Below are 25,590 nucleotides of genomic sequence, written 5' to 3'. Positions count from 1 at the left end.
GCCAGCTGCACGGAGCATTTAACCCAGCCGGTGATAACAGCAAAGGGCTTTGGAGGCACTGGTGCCCAGACAGTGCCAGGCCCAGGCTTGGCTCCAGACTGCAGCATTGCACAATGGGGAAGTGCTGTTCTGGCCTGCGGCACAGCGCTGGGCGTGCAGAGCTGCTGCTGAGATCACCAGGAGCTGCTGACAAGCCACCCTGTGCACCCAGCTTGTAGGTCTAGGAGGCCAGTGGCAAATGGGCAGGCAAAGGATGGGTTGGCCCAGGTCTACCAGGCAAGGAAGACAGACAGCCAGTGTGGGTGGAGGGGAGCATTGCCCAGAGGCAGCTCTCAGGTGCCCGAGTAGGTGGGGCCCACATGCAAAGCAGTATTATGCAAACGAGATGCCTGTTTATGAGCTGCTCGGCGGCACCTAGAGCTTTACAAAAACATAATCCTTAAGAACTTGCCTGTCCCGGAAGCGGCTGATTGCTATTTATTTTATCCGTTGGATAATATCTTGGGCCACCTCCCACTGAATAATCATCACAGCCGGTCCCTTCAAAGAGCTCAGTATAAGCGCAGGCTGAACGGCAAACACTTTGATCCAACATTTCAGTTAAGGGTGCGGGTATGGATTCCTTACAGGGTCTCTTCAGGTGTAGAGGGGAAGCAGTGGGTCACCGATGATGAGCTGGCTACGCTGTGGCTGCATTGGCTGAAACACATAGGCATAAAGGTGGGAAAACTGGAATCAGTTATACTGTAAGCTCCAGACTTGCCATTTAGCCACAGGTGAAAAGGAGCCAGCACGGGCGAGATGAGGACTATCCACCCCACATGCCTCCTGCAGCTGCTGGTGGTTGCATGCGACAACAGAGCAGAGAAACCTCTTGGCTGACACCACTTCCATGTTGCATTGCTCTTGCAGAGGCGATCGGCTTCTTCCCCAGGGTGATGCCCATTTTGGAAGCCCCATCTCCCTGCTCATCGTCATTGGTGATGAACGACTTTGCTGTAGTGCACCACATGCAGTCAAGGGTGGCTGGGAGATGACGAGCTCCATACATCATAAAACAAGGCAAAAAACTGTCGGTGGCCAGGTGCAGCCTCTAGAGGATCCCAAACATATGGATGTGGCGAGTGGAAGTTAATGAGGGCGGTGTGTTGATTGCCCTGGCGTGCGTCAGGGAGAGAGCAAAGCCACTCAGCTGCTCAGTCACCTGGCAGGCTCTGACGCGATGTTCCCGACAGATGGCTGTTCTGGCTGTTACTGAAAATTGTTTTCTGCCATATCCCAACAAAAAGGAATGGAGGGAACGCCCCTGGATACTCCGAGATGGAGGCTTGCGCCGCATATGTGCACTGTAATGGGCTGCGCACTGCAATGCAGGGGTGTGCTCCAGAAAAGCAGCCGCTCCCTGCTCCAGCTCTAAGAGAACCCAGACCTCCAACCTGCACGCCAGGGCTCTGCATCTTCTGTGCTGCCCAGCACCCAGCCACATCACTGATCCCTTCTCGCTGAGATCCCATTCCTGTGCCCTGACTTTAGTCAAAGAGTCACCCGTTTCTTTTAAGCAGTTGAAGAACGTCCCTACACAGTGTTGCAGTGACTGAACCAAACCACCCCTCTTGTGAGTCGGTGCTGATGTGTATGTACCTGGACTAGAGACCGGGCCCACAGGGAACCTGAAGTTGAAGCCCGACCCAATGTTTTGCACCTTCTGCCCCTTCCACGCTCCTGGGCAGAGGCTGCAAAGTGAATCTAAACAATGTTGAATTCTCCAGCAGGATGATGGTCCCCAGGGCCTGGCACCTGGCATGGCGCTTGCCCACCTGAAGGAGACAGGCCCTTTCCATTAGGCAACTGCCCATGGCAGGGATGGTGGCCGCTGGGTGTCTGACCCCTGAGCCAGCCAAGCTGCTGGTTCTTTCCAAAGGGTTGCTGTAGTTCAGATCTAAAATACAGGCTGGATGCAGGTGTGACTGTGCCATGCTGGAGCATAGACTGGAGAGGCAAAGCAGTCAGTGCTTATGCCTTGTTCTTGGCTCCTCTGGGCTGCTGGATGGAGACCTCCAGCCTAGAGAGAGACACCTCACCGGCATGGGAAGCGCTTGATCTGCCTAGAGCAAGACACCAGCCGGTACCTGGGAAATGCCTCCTCCCGGTGTACAGCCAGGCATCCATCAGCCTGCTCCTCTGCATACACTCTACGTGCTGCGCCGGGCTCTCCTTCCATGGTGAGCTGGGGGTGGCATGTGCCTACAAGGCTCTGACACTGATCTGCTGTAATGCCAAGGGCCTGGCTCCCAAAACTCTGCCCCAGCTTAGCTTGGCTGCTGTCTCACGTGCTCTGGCACTGCCACCTAGTGCCTCCCTGGTACAGTGCAGCATGCTGGGCAACCCACCGCACCCCTCACAGCCTCCATCCAGGCTGAGCCTGGGGAAGGGGAGTCCATCCGCTAAGTGCGAGGATGCCTGGAGAGAATGATCAGACCCACACCCCCAAGTCTCCAGGGCCACGGCATCTGCTGCTTGCAAACTAGAGCTGCTGTGGAGGTGTCAACGGCCAGCCCGAGACCATGATCCGGGGGAGTTTCCCTGCAAGCTGTTCAATTGGGTTACACCGCAACGGATGAGCCCTTCCTCGGGGCAGCGCCTCCCCGCGTGCAGATCCCCGGGGTGGAATTCCAGGCTGCTCCATCCTCCCCGCATCTTTCTCAGGATCCTGGTACAAACACTTCTCGCTAAGTGCACTTAATAGATACTTTTCTGCCAAGTGCCACGGCCTCCTTCCTGGTTTCATGAGAAAATGGTTTTGTTTAAAGCAAGCAAAGAGGCTGCCCAGCCCCTTGCCCCTCCTCCTGGCGCCACTTGCACCCCCTGGCTTGCCGGGTTCATCGTGGGCTCACTTGGAAAGACTTTGCGGAGCCCTTGTTAACATGTTGGCAGCCGAGCCAGGAGCAGATGCTACATTAATGTACAGGCCAGCACCAAGCGGTCTGGGGCTTGCTCCTGTTTGCGGCTCCGTGCAGGTAACCCAGGACTCCTGGGTTGTATCTCTGCCTCCCCTCACTGACAAACTGTCCCTCTCCGTGCCCTGGGACCGTCCTCTTTAAAAAGGTCTGGTGCACTGGTGCTCATTCATGCCATGGGAGGTGTCAGGTGCAAAACCCCTTGAAATCCTCAGTTCAAAGGTGTTCACAATAAACAGGGCCCCTGAGAGAAATCTGGGGGCTCAGCACCTCCTGGAAGGGGCCTCCAACCTCCCGTCTCGGGCACAAAGGAATTGTGCTTGAATTCCAAGCTGAATTCATATGTTCTGCTCCTCGTGTGTCATTTGCAGCTATTATTTAACTCACTACATTGTAATGTCTATGAAAAAAGAAAATTCTCATAATTTTGGGGCTCCGGTACAGCACTGCTCTATCCCTCCTTCTCATAAGATCTGGCAATAAGGCAAAGCAGAACCGCTGCTCTCCACGCCCCAGATAAGCTCTGGTACAGTCCCAGGCCTGATTGCCAGAGGTGTTGTGCAGTCAGCTTGTCACCTGGCCCCAGGTACCCCTTGCTGCTCCAATGCATGTGTAATAGCAGGGACTATTCCTATAGCTTGGGCAGTGCGTTCCTAGGCTTTTGGTGCCAAAGGTCCCAGGTTCAGTCCTTGTGAACAACCGTGCTGTGGCCTGGGCTCAGCTGGCTTGCAGCTGCAGCTTGTTACCTCTGAGTCTTAGGCTTCCTGTCCCCATGCAACTTTCAGGGAAAGGGCTGTGATGCAGTACTTTGCCAGGAGTATAACAGTGGTGCCTAAAGCACCCTGCTGTGATCTAGGCAACTACCTTAGAGCAGCTCAGATGCATGCCCTGAGAAGCATCCAGTTTAGAAGAATCACTTCCATTGCACGGATACTGACTCAGGTGCAAAGAGGTTAAGTGATTTGCTCAAGGGTACATGGGGGTCAGTGGCAGAGCAGGGAACTGATTGCTAGTCCCTGAGCCCCAGTTTTCACTTGCCTCTTTCTCCCTTATACACAGGCTTTTCTTCTTCTTCTCTACAGCCTCCTCCCTCCCTCCTGCACCCCAGTTATCTGACCCATGCCATGCAGCATTATCGACACATCCCCAAGCGACTGCTCCTGACCTTCTTGCTCACCCCTTCTCCAAGGAGATGGCATTTCAGTGCCCCCCTCCGCGCTCCAGCTGTTAGCAATTCATCCTGAAGTGGGGTCATTAGCACAGCTGAGGGAACAAGCAGACAAGCGCTAGTTTAATTTTCCGCTGGGTCACACGGCTCATTATTTGTCTGCGGTCTTTCCCTGCAGTAACCTCCTACGAAGGAATGGGGAGGAGGGCTGCAGGAGAGGGGGAAGGAGCTGTCTTATGGGCGTTCCCAAGTCACCGGCAAAGCACCCCTGGATACCGTCAGATGGGGATGGGGACTGGAAGCCAGGTAAGAACTGGGGAGGCTCAGGTGAAGCATTCACTGCTGTCCCCTCCTGTCTTTCTAGAGGAGAAAGAGGAGAGGATCTTGTCTGCGCTTGGGTGTGACCTACAAATGCAATCGTTATTCCAAAGTAAAGGTGCAGAGTTTGCTCAGTGGAGGCATTCAGCCACCAGCATCTCTCCCACCTGGATGTGGGAATGCGGAGCCAGTAGGCATGGAGGGCATGTTGGGCACATGGCAAGAACACCTGGCCTAGACTGGAGTCAGGCCAGCATAGGGCTGTGTTGGGTCAGGGCTAGCCCATACAGTGCAAGCTAATAAACATGCTGTGGATAAAGCCGCCAGTGACTCTCAGCCACTCTAGAGCAGCTTTTCCTCTTTAGATTGCAAAGTGATTTACAGAAAGCCTAGTGGCCATGGCATGGGCTCTGCCTCTGACACTGCCGCCCTTTCCAGCCTGACTGTGCTCGCATGGCTGCACACCCTTCTTTTGCTCTCAGCAGTCCCACACAGGTGTGAGAACAGACAGGCGCTCAGTCCCATGTCCTGTCCTGCCCCACCGTACTGGTCCCAATCAATGATTCAGCTACTTCACACCACTTCTCATACTGGCATAGACCAACGGTCCATCCGGGCCACCACTCCCTCTCCTCTCCAGCTCAGGCCTGGGTGGTACGCTCCAGGATGGCATGCCAGCACCTCTTCCATGCCACCATTGTATCTCCAGAGTCTAATCTTTCCTTTGGAAGAAAAACTCAGGCTGTAGCCACTCCAGTTGCTATAGTAGCCTTGCCTGAGCACACGGATATAAATAGATCCAGTGGTGTCCTCCACCTGCATTAGGAAAATCTGGAACAGTGGGTCTTGCCACACTTGTCTCACATGCCAATGATGCCAAAACTGGCACCGAGCTAATGTACTTCTCACCTGGAGACAAAGATCCTGCTATGAAGATCTGCTCTGTCAGCTGAGAGTGATGAATCATTTTGCCTCCTTGAGTCCACAGGCTTGAGAGACACCTTCCCATCCCCCAGGTGCAACACAGCCAAGCTCCATAGGGAAGCAGAGCCCAGAGACCTGTCTGCCTAATGTGTGACTAAGAGTTGTGAGCTCCCAGTTGTGAGCTTCAGCAGCCAGATGCCCACAGCCAAACCTTGAAGGTCACTTCCCCTGATATCACAAATTAAATACTTGGGTTTTCCCCGATTACATTCCCCGCGCACAGGGAAAATCATGCAGTTCTCTTTGATCCTAAGGGATATGCTGTTGAGTTGGGTAAAGCGGTTTTCTAGCTCAGCAAAGAGTTTGAAAAATTCTTCCCACCCTAACTTGGAATGAAAGTTTGAAAGCGCCAAATGTTCCCGAGCTGAAAACGTGAAGGAAAAGAAAATCATTTCAGATTAATCAAAAGGTTTCCTTTGGATAATTTTGCAAGGTGTAATTTGAAATATTTCATTTCAACTTTGACCCTTTTTCTTTTTAACGTTCACTTCCGTCTCAAAGGAAACCTTCGTTTGGATCTGAAACACGGAGCTTTTTGTTTCTACAATATCCAAAGTGGGATATTTTGACAATTTGAGAGCTTTGATCTTTTCCATGTGGGGAACTTGTCAAGACAGAGCCTTCCCTATAAAAGTTTCAGCACCCATGAATTTGCCTTTTTGACGGAAAAATGTTTTGTTGAAAACTTCCTCACAAGTACCTTGAGAAGGCCAGCTGGCTTGCTATGTGGGAGGGGAAGCTATGTGTGAACAAACTCCCAGGCCCAGGGGCTTTTTCCTTGTCCTATTGTTTGATTATAATGCCTTTCAATAGAGATGTTTAATTAGATGCCCAGCAAACTGACTTCCTTTATGCAAAATTTCTCAAAAACAAAGCTAGAAGGTTAGAAGTCCCAGCAGCCGGGCAGCCTCTCATTTCCTCGGCTCTAATCACCACCCTCCCATGCCGTGGCTGCTGGCGACAGACTCTGTGACGGGGGGAGCATGGGGCTGTATTTTTAGCACTGACCAACTGTCCAGCTCTGGGGACTGAAGGCATCCTAAATGCTTAGGGCTCCTCACCTATGGCTCTCCCCCAGATGCCTAATGAACCCATGTATTCATGGCCAAAGAATCAAATACAGTGAATGCAGTGACTGCTCGGGGGTGGAGATGCCCACTGTTGCATTGGGATGCTGTTGCTGCCAACAGAGAGCGGCATTGGCTTCTTGTGCTCTCTGCTTGGCACACCCATCTCTTGGTTCATACTTAGCTATGAGTGCCCACATCCTCACAAGTGTTTAGGCACCTATGTCCTATTGGTTCCAGAGGGAGCTAGTAGGCACCTAAATCACCTTCCAGGATCTGGGCTGAAGCTCTGGGTGTCAGGAGTCAAGGCAGGATAAATGCCTGCAGCTGGCCTTGGTTCCCTGAGTGGGTCTAGCTGCCAGCGGCTGTAACTACTCCCAGCTGGGCCCAGTGGCCTGCATGGGTGCATGCGGCTGCCTGCATATGAGCAGCAGCTGTTTCCATGCCTAGGCGGACAGGGGCTTTTTGTCTAGCTCTGGGCTTCTTGCCTATTTGTTTCTAACTTAGCTCCTACTTTTTAGTTCCTAGTACCTTGTTTCCTGGGTCCTGCTTCCTGGCTTCATCCTAGATCCTGCCTGCTGACCCCTTGTTCCAGAGTCCATGGTGGGATGAGAAAGTTGGGTACAGTCCTGCTTTGAGCAGGGGTTGGACTAGGTGACTTCCTGAGGTCCTTTCCACCCCTTGTGTTTTGTGATTCTGTGACCCTTTTGCTCCAGAACGACTCGCTGGCTTGTGACCCCCTTACAGGGACTTCTGCCTGCTCTGGACCTCCTGGCCAGTGACTCTGGTCTGGATCTCTGGTTCCTTCTGTTCCTGAACCCATAGGTGACTGATAAGGGGTGCACGTGCCCCCCCCAACAGGGCCGGTGCCAACACTGATACTGTCAGTAGGGCTCATGCCCCCACCCCGACAGGGTCAGCAGCTTCTGCAGGTGCCCCCCCAGGTTCAAGAGGTACCAGTCACTCATACCTGAACCCCCTGGCTCGTGGCTCTTCCCAGGGTAACTGCACATGGCTTGGTCTCTTATAGGCTGCAGCCTCCTGACCTGCCTCCTTCTGATACCTGGCTTGACTCTACTCTGGGGCTTAATTGCTCCTAATCCTGTCTATGTTCAAAGCCTTGCCACCCACATCCAGGTCATACATGAGACCCATGTGGTCCTGATGTCTGACTGGTGCCCCTGACTTACGGCAACACAAGTAACAACAATTGTTAGGGGATTCGGGTGTAGGAAAAGCACTAGGAGGACATCATGAGCAGATGTACCATGGGCAACAGAAGCAGCGGCTTCTGCTGTCTCATGCAGTCATCTCTCATTTATGGTCTTTGCTTTGGTCCCTGCATATGCTCCATCTCTGAACCTTTCCTTTGTACCAACAGCTTCAGTGAGCATGCATCAATGGCAATGGAGCCTTGGGCGCAGTGGCTTTATGGGCCTCTCTGCCGTGCACAAAAGCATGCAGTAGCACTGCGGTTGCATGCTGTATGGAAGCAATGGGGAATTGGCTTTCTGGTCTGAAGCCCTTGTCCTGCCCCAGGCTTCCAGGATTCCCCATAGATAGCAACGGTGATGTCTGGGTGGACTGAGCAGAGCGCAGAAGACTCGGGCTGGTGGCTGTAGGATCTGAGCCACTCTGCGTATCTGTAGAACAGGGAGGACACAGACTGCAGCCGGGCAAACTTCCATGCCCTGTGTACACAAGTCCGGGTCATCCCTGGGAGCGAAGGGGAGCTTCTCAGCCTCTGCTGAGACAGCCGGCAAAGGCTTCCATTAGTCCCAGCTGTGCTAGTGGTTTTGTAACACAAATGTGAGGAGTTAGGCTGGGATTCACCAGCCCCAAATAGCCATCAGATGGGACTTGGGGGTCATACCTGGGAGATGTTGGGCTTGGAAGTGAAAGGCACTTTATGACGGGGCTTACACACATCACTCAGATATCCCTCAGGACTTCTTGTTTGGTCTGTGTGCATCATATGTGGCACAAGGAAGGAAAAATCTAATGTAGGCATGTAACAGAATTTTACTATGCAGTTATTGGGAAACTAAGTATATAATGTCCCCCGCCTGTAAAACCTGGTGCCTTAGTTTCCATCAAGCTAACTATCCACGGCTCAGCAGAGACCTTGAAAACCACTAAAAATGACTTGAAATAGTTCTCTGAACCTTAACATGTCAATAATTGAAAGTTCATTGTAACCAGACTTACAGTTACGGTTGTCAGAGACACAAGATACCTGGCCTGAAAGCACAGCGGCAGTGTAAAATGAAAGCTCCTAAAGTACATCTCCTCTGCATCTCTACAATTACCCCCCACCAGAGCCCAGGCAATGTAACCTTAACTCTGTCCCACCACATTTCTGTGCAAATAGACAATGCTTTTTAGAAGATTTCAGCTGACCTCCCTCCTTCCACCCTCCGCGCCGAAAGAGTCAGATTGCCACCAATTTCAAATGCTCCTTCTTTAATAATTCATGGCAAGCTATCAAAAGCTACAGAGATGATTCAAGGGGAAAACACCTGCCCCTGGGTAGTAACTATATGCAGTGAAAAGCAGGAATTTATGCTTTACTATAGGCTTCTTTCAGAATATGACCTTAGTTGTAGAGTTGCATCCAGTGCCTCCATCATAGACATCCACATTTACACCAAGTGTATCCATTCCAATGCCTTCCCCAACAATCAGGGGTACCCAGCACAATTTTAGGGTAAAAGAATACGGATCTCGCAGGAGCTGTGCAAATGCATCATGGAAAGCAATAGCTGAGCAGGACTTAAGGGTCATGGTGGAAACTAAGGGCTGGAGCCAGATTGGATACTGTGTCCAGTTCTGTTGTTCACATATTAAAAAGGCTGTTGAAAATTTGGAAAGGATTCAGAATGGAACTGGAGGACTGATGTGAGGTCTGGAAAACTGGCCTGGAAGCGAGAGACTGAAGAAGCGCAATTTGTTTCACTTATCAAAGAGAAGATTAGAGGTGACTTGATCTTGGTCTGTTGTACCTACGTGGAGAGATTTCTGATAGCAAAAGGCTCTTCAGTCTAGCAGACAGACGCAGTACAGGATCCAATATCTGAAAGCGGCAGCAAGACCAGTTCAGACTGGAGATAAGGTACTCAATTTTAGAGTGAGAGGAATTAACCGTTGGAGCAACCTCCCTGGGGATGTAGTACATTCTGCATTTCTTAACATCTTTAAGTCAAAATTGAACATTTATTACTAAAAATTATGTTATAGCTCAAGCAGGAGGTATGGTAGCTTTACTTGGTAGTTTTCTTTGGGATTTTCTTGGTGGCTTTCCCTGGTCTGTGCTATGCATCAAACTAGATGATCGTAACACTCATTTCAGTCTTTAAACTCTACGATTTTATGAGCATATAAGACAGGCTGAAGAGTTCATTGCAAAACACATTCATTGTGAATTTTGGCAGTGTTACCACAGACTAATGTTCACGAGGACCTTTTCCATTTCTTCCCCACCTCTGGCTCCACTGGAGAAGTGAATGCATTGATTCTATTCATCTGCATGAATCCTAGTCATTTCATTTTAGCCTGACCACTGTAAAAGGTAGCTATTACTTAGATGGAGAGCAGAGCATATGTCATAAAAACCCATTATATGAAAAGTTTCAAAATTTCAACGTTGTATTTATTTCCTAAGTACTTGTTTTAGGAAATAAAAGGCTTCTTTCCAAAATGGTTTATTTCCTAACTATAGACCTATTTCTCTTTATCCAAATAATTCTTTTTTTTTTTCTCTCTTATTTTGAAAATGCTACAGAAATAATCATCAATATTTTTGGTAAGTAATATGCTTGTATATTGTTTCAAGACCTTTTCCAATATTTGTTAGAAGTCCAACAAAGGATGCATTTTTTTGTGAAAAACAAATTAAATCTTCACTGCTACCAATTTTTGCAAAAGAAGAACAACTTTCAAACAGGCCTTTTCAGTTAAAAGCACTCTCTTTAGCTTGAAAGATGTTGACCAGTTCCACAGTGAATCCAGGGATCAAATCGTGGCACATACAAACTTTATCTGCAGTAGCTATGTAAGTCCAGGGACCCGATTGTAAAGGCAACTAACTCCCACTGAAATCAAGGACCTTTAAAAATGTCTCTGGGGCCTGTCTCATACTCCGTTGGAGCTGCTCTAACTTATGGTGTGATCTTAAACTGATCTAATTGAATTGGTGCAAAAGGTTCAATTCAGTTTAAGTTGATTAGGAAGAGGTTTAAGATAAGCTGCAATAAGCCACTCTTTAACTAAACCAATGCCAGTTTGTACATAGACAAGGCTAGAGAGAAGCTGATGTGATGTCTGACTGCTCATGTGTTTAGCATCCTCTAATTATCACTCTCTGTGGGTCTGATTTGCAAATGTGGGTGCCTAAATAAGGACATTCATAGTCCACATCTGGAGGCTGAAGTCAACCCCTGAGGGTGTAGGAATGGGCGTTTGCTCATGCAGCAATGGCAGGGGCTGGACATCTTGTTCCAGGCCCACCTTGGCACAAGAAGGGTGGTTGGCTGGCTGTTACGGTGGGAGTCTCTCTGTTGACAGGGGTGGAGTGAGTCCAGCATAACGCCGATGCAGTGAGATCAGAAACCAACCCCAGGCAGGCAGACCAAGTGCTGCTAGCTGTTCCTAGCAGGGCACATCAGGGTGTTATAATGATGCCAAGCCTATCAGCCAGCTCTATACACTGAGATACCCCTGCCCCCACTCTCACCCACCTATCTAACCAGCACTACAGGAGCCTTCAAAACCCCTTGCAATAAGCATGCCATGCAGCCTGGTTGCCCCCATTCGAACAAGCCCTCATTCCTTCCAGCAAAACACCAAGAGCTCTCGCATCACCACCATGTCCGTGCCCTCCTTTGTCTCTGGCTTCTCTCTCATGATTCTCTCCTCTGTGCTCCAGTGAAAGCATCTGCTCATCCCTGTAAAATTTCTGCAGCACCTTGGCTCTGCCTCTCCTGCCAGGGCACGTCACGGTGTTCCAGCTGTGGGCTGGTGGCTGCTTGGGATTTGGGTTGCCATTGGACTACGTTGCATGAGCGAGGAAGAAAAAGACCAAAGGGAAACAATGGATCTCGGAAAAACTTCATGAGCAAGCAAATTTGGAAAGGAACTCGGGGTTTGCTGTGTGACCTTGTGCTTGATAGGTACCAGGGCAGGCAGCTGCCTCCCTGCCTGCAGGACAGGGGGTGCCAGGCCAGGGCAAGAATTATGACAAAGGCAATCCGATCTCATGCTTCAGGGCACCAGCTGATCACTTGGGAGTCAGGAAGATATCTCAGGTGCTCTGTTCAGGCCAGGCAGAGAAAGGATTCATCTCTCTGTTAGTCAAGTTGTTTATAAATGCCAACGTTGACGTCTCAAGTGCACTGGCACAATGGGCTTGACATTCAAGAGGGAGGCAGCCCCTGGGATAAAAATGAGAACGTGGGTGGACCTGCGCTTAAAAGTCAACTCAAACCTCCTTTAAGACTCAGAGCTGGGTAAGAAGGATGGTCCAGGCATGAGAGCTGGAGTCGGGATCCTTGTATTCGGTTTCCATCGCTGCTCCTATTTGCTGTATGCCCCTTGGTGAGTCCCTAACCCCAGCTCCCCGTCTGTAGAGAAGGGATAATCACTCGGCCCTGCCAGCCCCACAGAAGCACTGTGTGTCTCAGGGTCTGTAGCAGGCTCTGAGACCCCTGGCTGAAGGAGAGATTGCCCCTTTGAGGGCTGGGCTGGCTCTCAGATGAGACAAAGGCAAAGATGTGAGGCTCACCTCTTGATGGGATGCCCACCTCTACAATTGGGTCCCTTGGCAGCTCTTGCATTGAGGTGGCACACTAAAACAGCTCCTGATCCCCACCAGCATAAGAAAAAGGAGAGCCAGGCACCTACATTGCAGACTGCATCTCTACTAACTATTGTGGAGACAGATTTTTGTCATCTCACTTAATCAAGATTTCCCGACCTTTCTGAAGCAGGGTTGGGCTGTTGAAGTTGAGACTGTAGTCTAGCCGAGGTAACAGAACTAGAAACCAACAGGCTGGACTGGAAATGAGGCCTGACTGGTGAACAAAATGATGGGAGGATGTTCTGTCCATCACCCCTTTTGGGGGAATCCTTAATGTGACGAGGCAGCCAGGAGCAAACATAACTTGATAGTGATGCCAGGAGAAAGGGTAGATAGAAAGAAGGGAGTTTCACCAGCCTGGCCACCACCATCTCTGTCTCCTGGGACCTCCATAATACCACTGGGCATTGTCCTGCCCTGACCAGACCAAGGAGATGGATCCAGTGACACTAGTGGCAGCTCCACTGGCTTTGGCTAAATCCTGAACAACACCAGACAAAATTGGAGCAGCCACCCACTCCCTTGCGCTCCTTCTCCCTTCCTCACTGTATTTCTTCTCTTTCACGTGTCTCTCCATTTGTTGTCTATAAGAAAAACCAGTCCAGTGTAGTCCACCAAATCTGGCTTGGCCAGATAAGCCAGACTCTTTGTTTTCCCAGCTGTGCTGTGAGCCCATGTCCAGAAAAGCAGCTAAGCACTGCAGCTAAAAGCCAGGTCTATAAGCAAACCAATGCCGGCTCTCTGAGGGGCTGATAAAGCTGTGTGCAGGGCCTGTATTTCACCAGCAGCGAGGCTGCAAGTCAGAGCCAGAAGCTGCAGTTTCTATCTTTGCTGCTCTTTTCTCTCTGCTTTTGTGTGCACCTGTTTTGTCTCGGATCGGAGTCCAGAAGCCGGAGCAGCGGCAGCGGCTCCAGCCCAGCCTGATTCCTTTTCTTTCTTCTCCCCAGAAAGGGCGGTTATCACCACCGAGAAATCTGCCACTGGGTTATTTTGTTTTCCTCCCAAGAGCTCTCTGCAGTTAACAGGACAAGGAATAAGGGGTATTGTTACAGTGAAAGCCTCACTCCCTACTTTACATCTCAGCTGCTGCAGTCATCCCTGTCCCCGTCCCCTCCTCTCCTACCCCGCTTTTCTTTTTCTGTCTTCTTAATAAAAGGTTGTAAAGGTTTCTAAGGGTGGCTGTTGCCATGAGATTGGGCAGGCCAAGGTCCCTGTTTTCCAAACCCTGAGGCTTGTTTGACCATTGAGGCCAGGCCTACACTCCTCTGCTGACTGGCATAAGGCTTCTGCCACCATTGAGCAGCTGGAGAAAGATGGATGCAGATATTTCTGTGCCTGTGGCCAGAGGGAGCATCCTTTCAGCCCCGGCACCTTCCCATGGTACCCTTTGGGCATCCGAGTGGAGCTGCATGGAGCTGGCGAAAGCATGGTGGCGGGGTGGGGAGTGCACGTGGCAGTCGGGTGGCGGCAGCTGCTGTCTGTCACCAGAACCTGGAGTTCGTGCAGAGCAGTGACAGCCCCATGTGAATGCCTCTGTTTCTCTGGGCCTATTTCTACCTTTTGTATTAACACGACAGGCCTTGCTTGCCCTATACCCACCTCCTCTGAAAAGCACCAGATGTCTACTCAGGATCCCTTTCCTTTTAGCCACATGGGAGGGACAGAATGATAGGCATTCACCACCCTCCTGGAGGCAATGGCTTAAAGCTAGAGTGAGTGATGGAGAAAAGGTTGATTCAGGGTCCCAGGCTTGCTGTCTTCACAGCATCAGGTACAAGAAGTGTAAGCAGCAGGAGCTGGAGAGTAGTGTCCCCAGGACGTGGGGTGGGGGATGCTGGGGAGCCCTGATGGATGTGCCAAGTGTACACTTCGGGGCATTGCCCAGCTATTGAGCAGGCCTGGCACAGCCGGGGATTCTCCTGTAGAGCTCAGGAAGTTTATGGCGGCTGACCTAGCTGGTCTCCTCCGCTGTCTCTGCGTGACTAAGCATCCTGCTTTTCTAGTGCCAGTCTTCCTCAGTCACAGCAGGGTTCTCTCTGCCAGCACATGCCAGCACCCGCCTGGCTTGGAGAAGGGGCAGTGCGAGGGAGAGGGACCCAAGGGTCTCGGTCTGGTTCCTGCTCTTCACTCTGCCAGTGCGCACTGGCACTGGCTGCCATGTTTGGGGCCAAGGCTTAGGCTAGGTCCCTGCCCTGCATACCTACAGAGCCTCCTCTGCCACTTCTGCTCTAGCTCTAGTCACACATGTTGGCTGCACAGGGGACTCATGTCTCCTGGCTCCTCTGCACGGGTGTGTTAGCAAGCTCATGAGTTACCAGCACGGTGTTAAGTGAGCACTGCTGGATCTTGTGACAGTAAGTGATGCCACCAGCCTTGCCTAGGTATCAGCTTCTGCACCCAGAAGGGCATCTCTCCAAATAGACACGGCTGATCTATGGTGCTGGAGAATACCCACACCCCCAAATGGCCGGACAAGGAGGGGAAAAAAGGCCCAGGACCCAAAGCTCCCTCAGGGAGTCCTTAAAACCTCAGTGTCACTGGGTTTAGAGCCAGAGAGCATTTTTGATGTGAATGCATTGTTTGCCAAGAAATGCACCGAGTCAACCCATGCAGTTCAGGAGTCCACAACAAAATCGTGCAGGAGATAAAAATAAGAAACATGTAGAAAAATGTAAATCCTCGTTTCTTAATGAAAGGGTTTGATCAGTTGGTTTCACAACAGCATTTCAGATGTACCTTTGGATCATTTTAGGTAAAAAAAAAAATAAAAAAATATATATATAGCCCCCCTTCCCCAAAGAAAAGGTTTTGTCCAACTCAAAGCATATAATATTATTATTATTATTATTATCATTATGCATTTCATTGGAAAGTGAAAAAACAAAAGCATTGTTTCAGGTTGACCTCAAATGACCTTTCCCCATTGTATTTTTTCTGGCTATGAAATGAATCATTCTGCATAGCACTAGTGGGGGGGGTGCAGAGGGGGCTGGGGGAGTAGGGGGGCCAGGGGGGGCTGGCAGGGGTTCCCCCATGCTCCCCATTCCCCAACCTCCCCTCCCCTGCCCCTAGTCCTTACTAGCTCGGTGCAGCTCCCTGCTAGCCCACCCACCCTGTGAGGAGGGGTTTGCAGGGGAAGTGCAAAGCATCCTGGGATGCTGGGGGACTGTGAGTTAACTTGAATCTGGAGGGTATCTGGGACAGGAGTTTGATAAACTGATTTAATCTAAATCCGTTCAATCTGATACTATATCTATCCAGGTTTCTCTTAAACTGGTTTCAGCCCTTTTTAAAGCATTTAATATGTACAGGACTTCTGTTGTGTTACAGATTTGAACCGGTTTCCAATCACTTACGCTGGTTTATATGTAATTTATGTCCCCAGGCAAACTGTTACCAGGGATTCACATTAGCAGGGGAACTGATTTACCTGACTTCTGAACAGATCTAGTTAAATCCTTCATGTTCACCCTTTCTCTAATACACAAGGCCTTAGGACAGGGGTGGGCAATTATTTCAGGTGGAGGGCCGCTTACTGAGTTTTGGCAAGCCATCGAGGGCCACATGACAAGCAGCCAAGGGTAGATAAATGTTAATTTTCTAGATTTTTTTAGGGGCCCTGTGGGCCGAATAGAATGGCCTGGCAAGCCACATTCAGCCTGTGGGCCACATTTTGCCCACCCCTGCCTTAGGAGGAGTCTTTAGGTCCTACTGGGCATGTCTACATGTTCATTAATGTGCTGTAATTACAGTGCATTAAGTTTAATACCTGTAATTACAGGTACTAAATGCGCCATAATTGGCGCTACTGCACATTAGTGCCAGCGCACAGTTTTTGTGACACTAATGCACAGTAGACTAATTCTACTGTGCATTAACACATTAGCATGGGTTTTGCCTGCCATGCTTGCGTGCAGTAGAGTTAGTCTACTGTGCTTAAAGCGTCTTGTGTAGACATAGCCACTATAATGTAGATAGCAGGAGGAGGTGTAAAGCTACTCAGATGGCCGATTTCTGATCTCGTTCATGCTGCAGCCATTTCTGAGGAATTCCACTGACCCTGCACAGCTATTCTGGATTCACAGCAGAGTAAACTGTCTAGAGACTTTAGCAAGGCACCACTCTGCCATAGCTAATGGAGCTGCTGTTTACATGTGTGGTTGGCAAAAGCTTTCCTCTTTATCATCTCTGGGATTCTGAATTACTTCAAGATTGACAACTACTCTAAGCCGCCAGTAAGTGCTGACTCAGTCATTTGTAGACTAATATTGATTGATCGGTCTTCTCTAGCATCTCTGCCCATCTCTCAGCAGCAAATCAACATCCCCCAGCACTCCAGTTGGAAGAGCCAATTAAATATTTGTACTTGGATCCCTCGTAGGGCCTTGAAGAAAGGGAAATAAATGATTGATGAGGCATCAGGGGGATTTGGGCTCCAGCTCTCTTCAGAACTACTGGAGTTTTGCTCTGGGGACGTCTTGTCCTGAGACAACTCGGATGTATTTTTAGCCTTGTAATTCATAGCTGCCTGCAGCCCGATTAATTCTTTTCTCCATCAGTCAATCCATCACTCTATCTATCTCTGCTTTAGAAGCAGGTCATATAGGGGTGCCAGATCCAAAAACCCTAAAGCAAAGCATTCCAGAATTTTAGATTTTGATTCCAAACCTGGCTTCAGATTCATGTCGAGCAGTCGTGTAGCATTTATATCAGGACAGTCCAACTCCAACAGCGAGGCCGTATACCGTGCATGCCATTTGCTGTGGGGCGGCCCCCCGGGATCCCTCCCTGCTGCACGGGCTGTGATGGCAGCACAAACAGTATGCAGCCTCCACTGCATGTGATCCCTGGGCCCCCTCCCACTGCACACCAGTGGGAGAGATGGCTGTAGGGGCCCACTGGCCACTTTTGGATAGCCCGGATTTATACTGTGGTTCCACCTCTGGGCCAGATGAGATCAGGATCCCACTGTGCTGCGCAGAGTAAGAACAACCTCTGCCCCAAGGGGCTTATGACTGAACAGACAAGCAAACAGTGGTTTACAAATCATCCCCTCCGACCAGAATGGTGTATGCTCCTCAACGCGCCATAACTCAACAAGGTCCGGGACAGATGTGGATCTGGATTCTGTATCCTAGTCCTGATGATCACATGCTTGTGCTGAGCCAGTATCAGCACTAAGGTCCAAACCCAGCAGTCCCAGAGCTCTGTTGGAGGATGACGGCACCCCCAGCTAGCAGCTGTAGGAAACTTAAGTCAAGAGCTGATTGATAGCTGCTTTTGACAAAAAAAACTGGGTTTCCGAGAGAATAAAACTTTTTTTTAAAAGGAACTGTGTTCTGAAGACACGATCTTTTTTTTCTGGTCAAAGTCTTCCCCCAAATGACCACCCCACAGAGACCTTTGTATCTGAACATGCCGCTGCAGCGTTCCCTGGGAGCTGTGGTCTGGATGCCTCCTCTCCCTGTGCTCATCTTTCCCACGAGGCAACACGGCGGGAGACTCCCAGATGCACAGTCTCCTCTCTCTAAGAGCTCGCAATGGGCCGTTCTATGATTTGGGTCCTGATTCAGTAAAGCACTTGATTGCATGCTTAATGTCTTAAAATTGGGCATTTCTACCAGCCTTTTCATGGAAATTTAAAATTTTGACCCCAAACCACAGGAGGACTTTTTTTCATAAAAGTTGTGATTTTTTTTTCTCCCCCCCCTCCCTTTTTGACATTTTCTCTGTATGTGACAATGAAGGGTTGGCCTGTCAGTGAAGGCAACTCTAAAGTCACTTGCTGCCATCTTAATTTGGAAAAACTCCGTTGAAACGAATACAGTTAGCCCAGATCTACAGGTTACACTGGAATAACTGAGCTGACATTCAGGCCCCAGGGACTGAGGTGCAAATCCCAACCTGGGGAAGCCCTGTGGTTTGCTTTTCAGCAAGTCACCCAGAGAGAGGTTTTTTAAAGAGTCTGTGCTGTCCCTAGGTTAAAAGGGAGGGGTTTGAAGAGGGTAACAAGCAACTTTTAATTAATATGTTCTGAAAATATTATACACAAGGCCAAGGCTGCTATGCCGCCAGCCAGCAGGAGCTGATACACTTTGTTAATCTCTACTAGGGTCATAGGACACATGCTCATGCTTCCCGTGCCTCAGTTCCCCATGGGTAGGACCAGTAGCCCCTTCCTTTCAGCAATGGTCCGGCTCAGTCCTGGCTGAAATTTGCATTACTGTTGATGAGTTCAGTGTTAACCCGATGCTAAAAGCATCTAAAACTGGCAGCTTTACTGAGTTGGTTCTTTGGGCCAGGCTGTGTCTTGCTCTGTGCCTCTACAGTTCCTAATACTGGTCTCAGTAGGGGCCTGCAGGAACTACTGTAATTCAGATAATAAGAGAAGTCTCCAAGGACATGTAGATCATGAAATGAGAGGAGCAAAAGTCCCTTTTGGAATGGGGATCCCCAAGTGGGTAGGTTTTAGAAAAGTTTTTTTTTTTTTTTTTTTTTTTTAATAAATTTGCATCCGAGGCCAAATTAGCCCAAACTACTTCCAAATCCAAGAGTCCAGAACCATAAGTGGCCCTACTACCGGCAAACATCCTCCACCCACATCCGGGGCTTCAGGTGTTTCCAAAACCTTTGGCGGGCATCCTACTTGCAGCCCGGAGGCTCGGGGTTCGATGCCTCTGATTTTTGCTTGCCCTTAGCCCTCAGAGAAAGCAAGGCAGGAGACTCCCATTTCCATGAACTGGCCTTAAAGCTGCTGTACCTCGGCAGGTACTGAACCACGCCAGAAAAGCTGTTCTCCTGCGGTGCAGTTCAGGAAAACTGCCTTCTTGGACACAGATACATGATATTTCCCCTGCCAGGTTAAGAAACCATTACGCTTGATCTGAGCCTTCAGGAGGCTGAGAAAAGTGCCTATCTGTGAGCTCAGAGACTCTCCAGTGAGGTGGTTAAATGGCTCTTGGGGCCGAGACCTGGGGCTTCTTCCTGCTGCTCCAGGTTTACACGGACTCTGCCATCACACTTCAGTGCAATGGGGCCCTACCGACAAGCTCAGGTCTTGGGCACCTCCGGTCTTGCTAAATTTTCCAGCTTCCTAGTAACTTCTAAATCATTATGGGATCTGCTCCTGTCCTGGAGTGAACCATCCTTTTCCTCTGCCCGTGCCCACTGTGTCCTGCAGGTCACAGCCACCCCCTGCCCCACCGCCCTCTAACTCTGGCTGATGAATGAATTCTCTCCAGCAGAGGCCACAGCAAGAGGAAGTCCTGCAGCAAGAGTTTGCGGGGGCTATTGAAAGGGCCCAGTTTTCTCGCTGTGAAGTCCCTGCAGTGTTCCCGGCAGGCAGCACAGACCCCTTTGGGATGGACGTGGCGGGCGTGGGCGTTGCCTGGGGAGTCGGCATGCATTGAGGATTAGCTAATGGGCATCCATTGTTCCAAGGAAACCGAGTGAGGGCAAAACAAGTCTCATCCTGAAGGGTCTAAAGTCCCTGCAAATCTCAGTAGACGCTCACAGCTGCAATGCAAAACACAGGAGAGCTGTGGGAGGAGGCCAGCTGCAGGCGATCTAGGGGATCTGTGTCCTCTGTGCAGGCAATACTGTGCAGCCTGGATTATTATTATTATTATTAGTGTGGTAGGCCTGGGGAGCCAAGGTCACATCCTGAACCAGATCCTGACAGCGCTGGGTATAGTCCAAATACAGCCCCTTGCACCACACAGCTCATCATGTCCTTCTCTTTGCAGCCTACGCACAGGTTGGCCACCAGCAGACACACTCCGCTCCACACCTCGCAGGCAGCACCTCCCTTACTGCTGCATTTGGTCACCATGGTTCAGCCTTGTTCCTCAGTGTCCCAGCGTTCATGTAACACAGTGATACCTGCCCTGTCCGCCAACGTGCCATGGATCCTCCAGAGCTCAGGACACGCACTCTGAGACAGTCAGAGGAAGCTGTGCACCTGGGTCTTGCCTATGTCACAACCTCTGTGGAGCAAGCATGGAGAAGACCCGTAACTCGCTCCTCAGGGACTTCTCATAGCACCTGTCCCAGGTGGTGGCAATGGTGGTTTGTACATCATGAGCATTTGCTACCTGTTTTAGACCTGCATCCCAGTTGCATAGGGGGCATGACTGAACACCGTGTGGCAACAGTGTTTGGCCAGTAGCAGCTCAGGTCGGACTTGGACTGATAGCTGTGGGCTAAGGCTCGTATGGGATTAAGTCAGTCAGCACTGCTTCAAGAGCTCCAGTGAGGATCTGGTCCTGAGATACCAGAGGCTTGTCTACACCACAACGGCAGCATGTCCTGGCCAGGAAGGGCCCAGGTGCTCCCTGCCCCTGACCTGCCCCTACCCCCGGCATGAACTGGCAAACCTAGTGATGCACTGCTGCTGAGGCCACTGCAGGCTCATCCCCATGCTAAAACCCACTGGACCAAGGGCCTGAGACCAGCCTCAGAGCTGTACTCTGAGCAACCTCACCATCAAATGTCTGACTGTAAAGTGTGCCTGTGTGTACAGGTGCATAGATAGGGGCTCCTCACCCATTGCCAACCACAGGCTCTGTCATTCTGCTTAGCCTCGGAGCCTGACATGCTTTCATTCATAGGGTTTAAAGTCAGAAGGGCCATTCGAACATCTTCTCTGACCTTCTGGAAAACACAGGCCAGAGCCTTTCTTCCAGTCATTCCTGTTAAGAGACCACAGACTTGCATTTGGCTAAAGTAGCTCTTCTGTTTTGGTCTGAGCACATGCAGAAATAGGGACTGCATTGCTTTCCTTGATAGCTTGCTCTAAAGGTTAATCACCAGCACAGTTAGGAAGTCCTGCCTTACTTCCATGTAAAACTGAGCTGCTTTCTTTACTTGGAGAACAAACAAACCAAGCTCTGTAACATGTACACTTATATTTGATTGCTGATGTGTACAGTCCATTTGATTGCTGATGTGTACAGTCCATTTCCGACACTCCTTGGAGCTCTGCATAGGTAGGGATAGTCTCAGATCAGCTGTGTTTCGCAGTGCCCAGAGACCAACTTCCTAGCTCTGGTGAAATGTCACCTGAACTACAATGTCCCTGCAAGGTTTGGCAGCTGGTACTTGTATGGGACTTCACAAGCTTTGCCACCCTAAGGTGCCTTGCAGCAGCCTACTCTGAGAGCTCGGCATAAATCACAGCCCTACCTGCCTCCACCTCACTCTGGGGAGAGGATCTTAAACCACTGATGTATCCAGGTTGGAAGCCTGGATTCAAGTTCCCTGAAGTGTTAACCTGGATTGTACTGCAACCCACTTCTACTCTAGAGGGCAAAAATGCCAAGGGAGATTCAACGGTCTGGAACGGCTGGAGAAGGGCTGAAAGCCAAGGCTGGCTTTTGACTATGGAGGTGTGTATGAAGACCTGGGCTTAACTCCCAACTTAATCACAAGCTTCTTATCAGTCCACGGATGAATCACTTCATTTACCTTTGCTTCAGTTCCCCAGGGAGATAATGCCCCCATGCCTCATGGAGAGAGGGAGTTGAGAGGGTACAATCCATTACAGTGTGATCTGTTCAGATAATACAGTAAATAGCTTGACCCCTCCAGACCATGGCATTAATCAGCTGTTCCCTTTTTCCTATGAAAGCAGATACTTAACTGATTTACATCCAGGGAGAGCTATGCTCTCATGGCTTAATAAAGACTTAAAAAAAAAAAAGCAGGCACCTAGTTGAACTCCTAGAAATTTTCAGTGCATGCTCCTAGGACAGCATGAACTGCACCAAGTGCAGGTCCTTTACAAAGTTTTTACTGTTGTGTTTCAAAGTGTTATAGTTTCTTAACTAAATCCAGTGGGATCAGAGACCCCTCAGGAGTCTATACCTTGTGTCACTTTTACACTCAGCCAAACTGAGTGCCAAGAGAGCTTGGGCCTTACCAGCTTGCATCTGACCCAAGGGCCCCGTAGCCCCGTTGCCTGTCTTTGATAAGGAAAGAACTGATAAAGACAGACTCTCCCAGGGGAGTCTCTTCCTAAATCTAGATCTGGCCCCTCAAGCTGTGTCTCCACTGCAAAAAGGTGCATCTCTCCCATCCAGCATCCACACAGATGTGCAATGAAAAGGCAAAGAATTTGCATGCAGTTAGTTCATTCATTCGCTACATGGCTGAACTCCTGGTTAAACTGGTACGATTTGGATTTTGTCTTTCCTGTAAAATAAGGCGCAGTTTTTATGCGGAGTCAGCTCTCTACATGTGAGCTTACAGAGCTCTTCAGTTTTTAACAGTCAATCCCTGGTGGCGGAGGGTTTAGCGTTGACCTTGACTAGCTGCATTAAGATCAAAGTAACCTGTACTTGGTCTCCACTAGCATTTTCAATCTAGATAACTATCTTCTTGTAAAAAAAAGTGATGTCAAAGCCAAACCTGTAGCAGCTTAACTAAGAGCTTGTCCATATGGGGACAGAATAGAACTGGTTACATTCACACCCACATTATTTCTGCATAAAGTCTCGGGGTGGACATTGATGTTTTGGCAAGAGAGCTGACTTTATATCAGCGTAGTTACCCTGGAAATGAATCCACCTCAATTATGCTGAAACAGGAATATTTTATACCAAAAAGATACCCGCACATACTTAAATGGAAATGACCAAAAGGAAAACTATCACACATTGACCAAGTTCTGTCCCATTTGCTATACAGACCAGCCCTTTCCACGTGATTTTTATACCGATTTCATTAAATCACTAGAGTTTCAGACTGATATCAATTGCAGGCTTGTGTTACATGTATCGATACATATATAGGCATCAGTCAAACAGAGATAACCAGGTGTTAACTAAAATAAGAGTGTTAGTGTTGGTTTTTACTAAGGACACCTAACTTTTTAGAAGTACAATTGGCTCAGGATTTATTTTTTTTTACAATACAGTTTGCGTGATATAATCCCCCACTAGTGTGACTGCAGTTACATCTATATAAAAGGTATTAGACTATTCCTCTAGGAGAAAAGCAATAAACTTAGCCAGAGTATGGAACCTGGAGACAAGTATACTCGACCACCCTCCAGATTGTACTGATAGCAGTCAAAAATCACACCCCCAACTGTAATAATTACACTGATAACAAAACTGTGTAGATGAGGCCTTTGTTCTTGATAGCCGGTCTAAGCAAGGACTTTCCATAATAACTTGGCATGTGTATCCTGGTTCAAAAAACTGCCCAACAGTGGAGAGGCTTGGGGAATCAGCTCCCTATGCAAGTTAGAAAACATGAATTCTCCTCTACATGGAAACACAGAGAGACGAACACGACAGCTTAACTGGAATACACACAGCAATTAAAACCAAGAAACTCTCGTGTATCGATGGGGGGTTATTGCTTGTTGCCAGACAGCAAACTATTTCGATGCCTAGGAAGTCAAAAAGAAATGTTCAGCCAAACAGAGCAATTGTGTAAAATACTTAGATTAAAAAAAAATCCAACAGCAATGATAATAAATCAGTCCACCAACCAGCCACCAAACTGAATGGGAGAGGATAAGACTGAAAGAAGGAAGGAAGAAAAAAAAAGAGAAAAAAGAAGGGATGGTGAAAAGAAAGGGAGGATTTGGGGAAATATAGGACCTGGTCCAAAGCTCAAAGAGTCAATGAAAGTTGAATGTTCTTAGCAGGGCCCAGATAGTACAGAAACAGCCGAAGATTTCTTGTTTTGTGGAGGGAAGGTTTTTCCCCGTTTGATCAGAACTATAGAAAACTGCAGATTTCCATTCAGCAACGCCTGGTCCTTTTGAGGAACTACCTACACCTGCCCATGTGGTCAAGGATTCAGGGTGGTCAACACTGTGCCAGGAAGGAGCCCAGAGGTTATTCCAGGAATGGATAATGTCCTAGCTCTTATTTGTCAGCTGCACCAGCAATGCAAAATCCCAACACATACACACACAGAGTCCCTCCCTACACAGACTCCTTTTACAGGCACCCAGATGCACGTCAGGCTACAGAAGTTAGACCCCAAACATCCATTTTGATGCAACAGAATCGGGACACCCAACAGCCTTAGGATCCTTTGAAGCCTGGCTAGATTTGAATGCATGCAGGCACAGAGAAATGCCCAAAGAGAATATACAAACTCACAAGCAAAAGCTCATTAAACGATGATGGATTCAGGGGACACAATCACAAGGCGGAGACGCTGGCAAGCTGGCTAGGTCCTGAACAAGCCCATCTTGCTCCAGTGATGGGTATAGACCTAAAGATATACCAGGGGACTTTTGGATGAGACCCTGGCTGGCCTCCTTGCTCTGAGATCGAGCAGTTCTCCATTGATGTACACCCCATTGGAAATGCACACCGTGAGTTACCAGAAGCCTTTTCCTTCCCAAAGACCTCAACCCCAGAGACTCTCAGGTCCAACTCACCATCCACCAGGTCTTGGCTGTCATGTCGTAGCACAGTTGCCATTTCACGGAGCTCTCTGCAGCTTTGCCAGCCATGGGTGTGCCAGTGACCTCCATGCTGCTTCGCTGGAGACAGGACCAGACGCAGGCTACTCCGAAGGGCACCCAGCGCTCCAGCGCCTTGCAGCCACCATAGATCAGCCGGCTTCAGTCAGCATCCCGGAGCACAAAAAATGCAACCCCCCGCCCCAACAGAAATGGAGGAAAAAAGCCCCAAAACAGAGCGAAAGTGTTGAAATAGCAACACTGCGGGGAGGGGACGGGGGCCTTAAGCCGTATAAACTAATGCACCATGGCGCTGAAATAATCCTAGGACCGCACTGGATCTCGGCCTCCCCCCAGTGCAAGCCCCATCTCCCCCAAAAAGTCAAAAGGGAAGAAATGCAGGCAGATTGGCTGGTTGTGCTACTCCAATTCACTCTAGTCCGGTCTGGGTTTGTGGGTGGTCACTTCATCCGAAGAGGCTGTCCTAACATTATGGTACGGTGTTTGTGTGTCTGAGGGGGTGTGCGGGGCGGGGGGGGTGGAATCCACTGGAACGGGCTCTCCATGACTGGGTTTGCTTCACTGCGGTTCACGCCCCCCGCCTCCCTCATTTCTGAATGAACAAGGAATAGAAGCCGATTTATGAAGGACCGAGGGAAGATATGAATGGGTCCATGGAAGGATGCATGGGCTCCGTTGTAGTGGTTTGTGGTTTCAAGGGTTTGTGGCTTCTTTTCTATTTATTGCTTTTTCTTAAACTCTTTTTTTCCCCCTTCCGTGCTGTGGGTGTCACGTCCGTTTGGAACATGCAAGTG

At 49.4% G+C, this 25,590-nt stretch overlaps 1 protein-coding gene across 1 annotated transcript in view; it reads right to left on the bottom strand.

Annotated features, from left to right (window-relative positions):
• The window catches only part of NFIC (nuclear factor I C), a 196,666-nt gene extending 171,623 nt beyond the window's left edge, over positions 1 to 25,043 (bottom strand). Inside the window, exon 1 of the mRNA XM_019489924.2 lies at positions 24,752 to 25,043. Coding sequence (XP_019345469.1) covers positions 24,752 to 24,847 — 96 coding nt within the window. The 5' untranslated portion in view covers positions 24,848 to 25,043. The remainder of the gene's footprint in view (positions 1 to 24,751) is intronic.
• Between the last annotated feature and the right edge of the window lie 547 nt (positions 25,044 to 25,590).

The sequence above is a fragment of the Alligator mississippiensis genome, chromosome 16 (assembly GCF_030867095.1).
Source record: "Alligator mississippiensis isolate rAllMis1 chromosome 16, rAllMis1, whole genome shotgun sequence".
Classification (NCBI taxonomy): domain Eukaryota; kingdom Metazoa; phylum Chordata; order Crocodylia; family Alligatoridae; genus Alligator; species Alligator mississippiensis.
The sequence above is the reverse complement of the archived record's forward strand: the minus strand, read 5'-3'. Positions and strand labels throughout refer to the sequence as shown.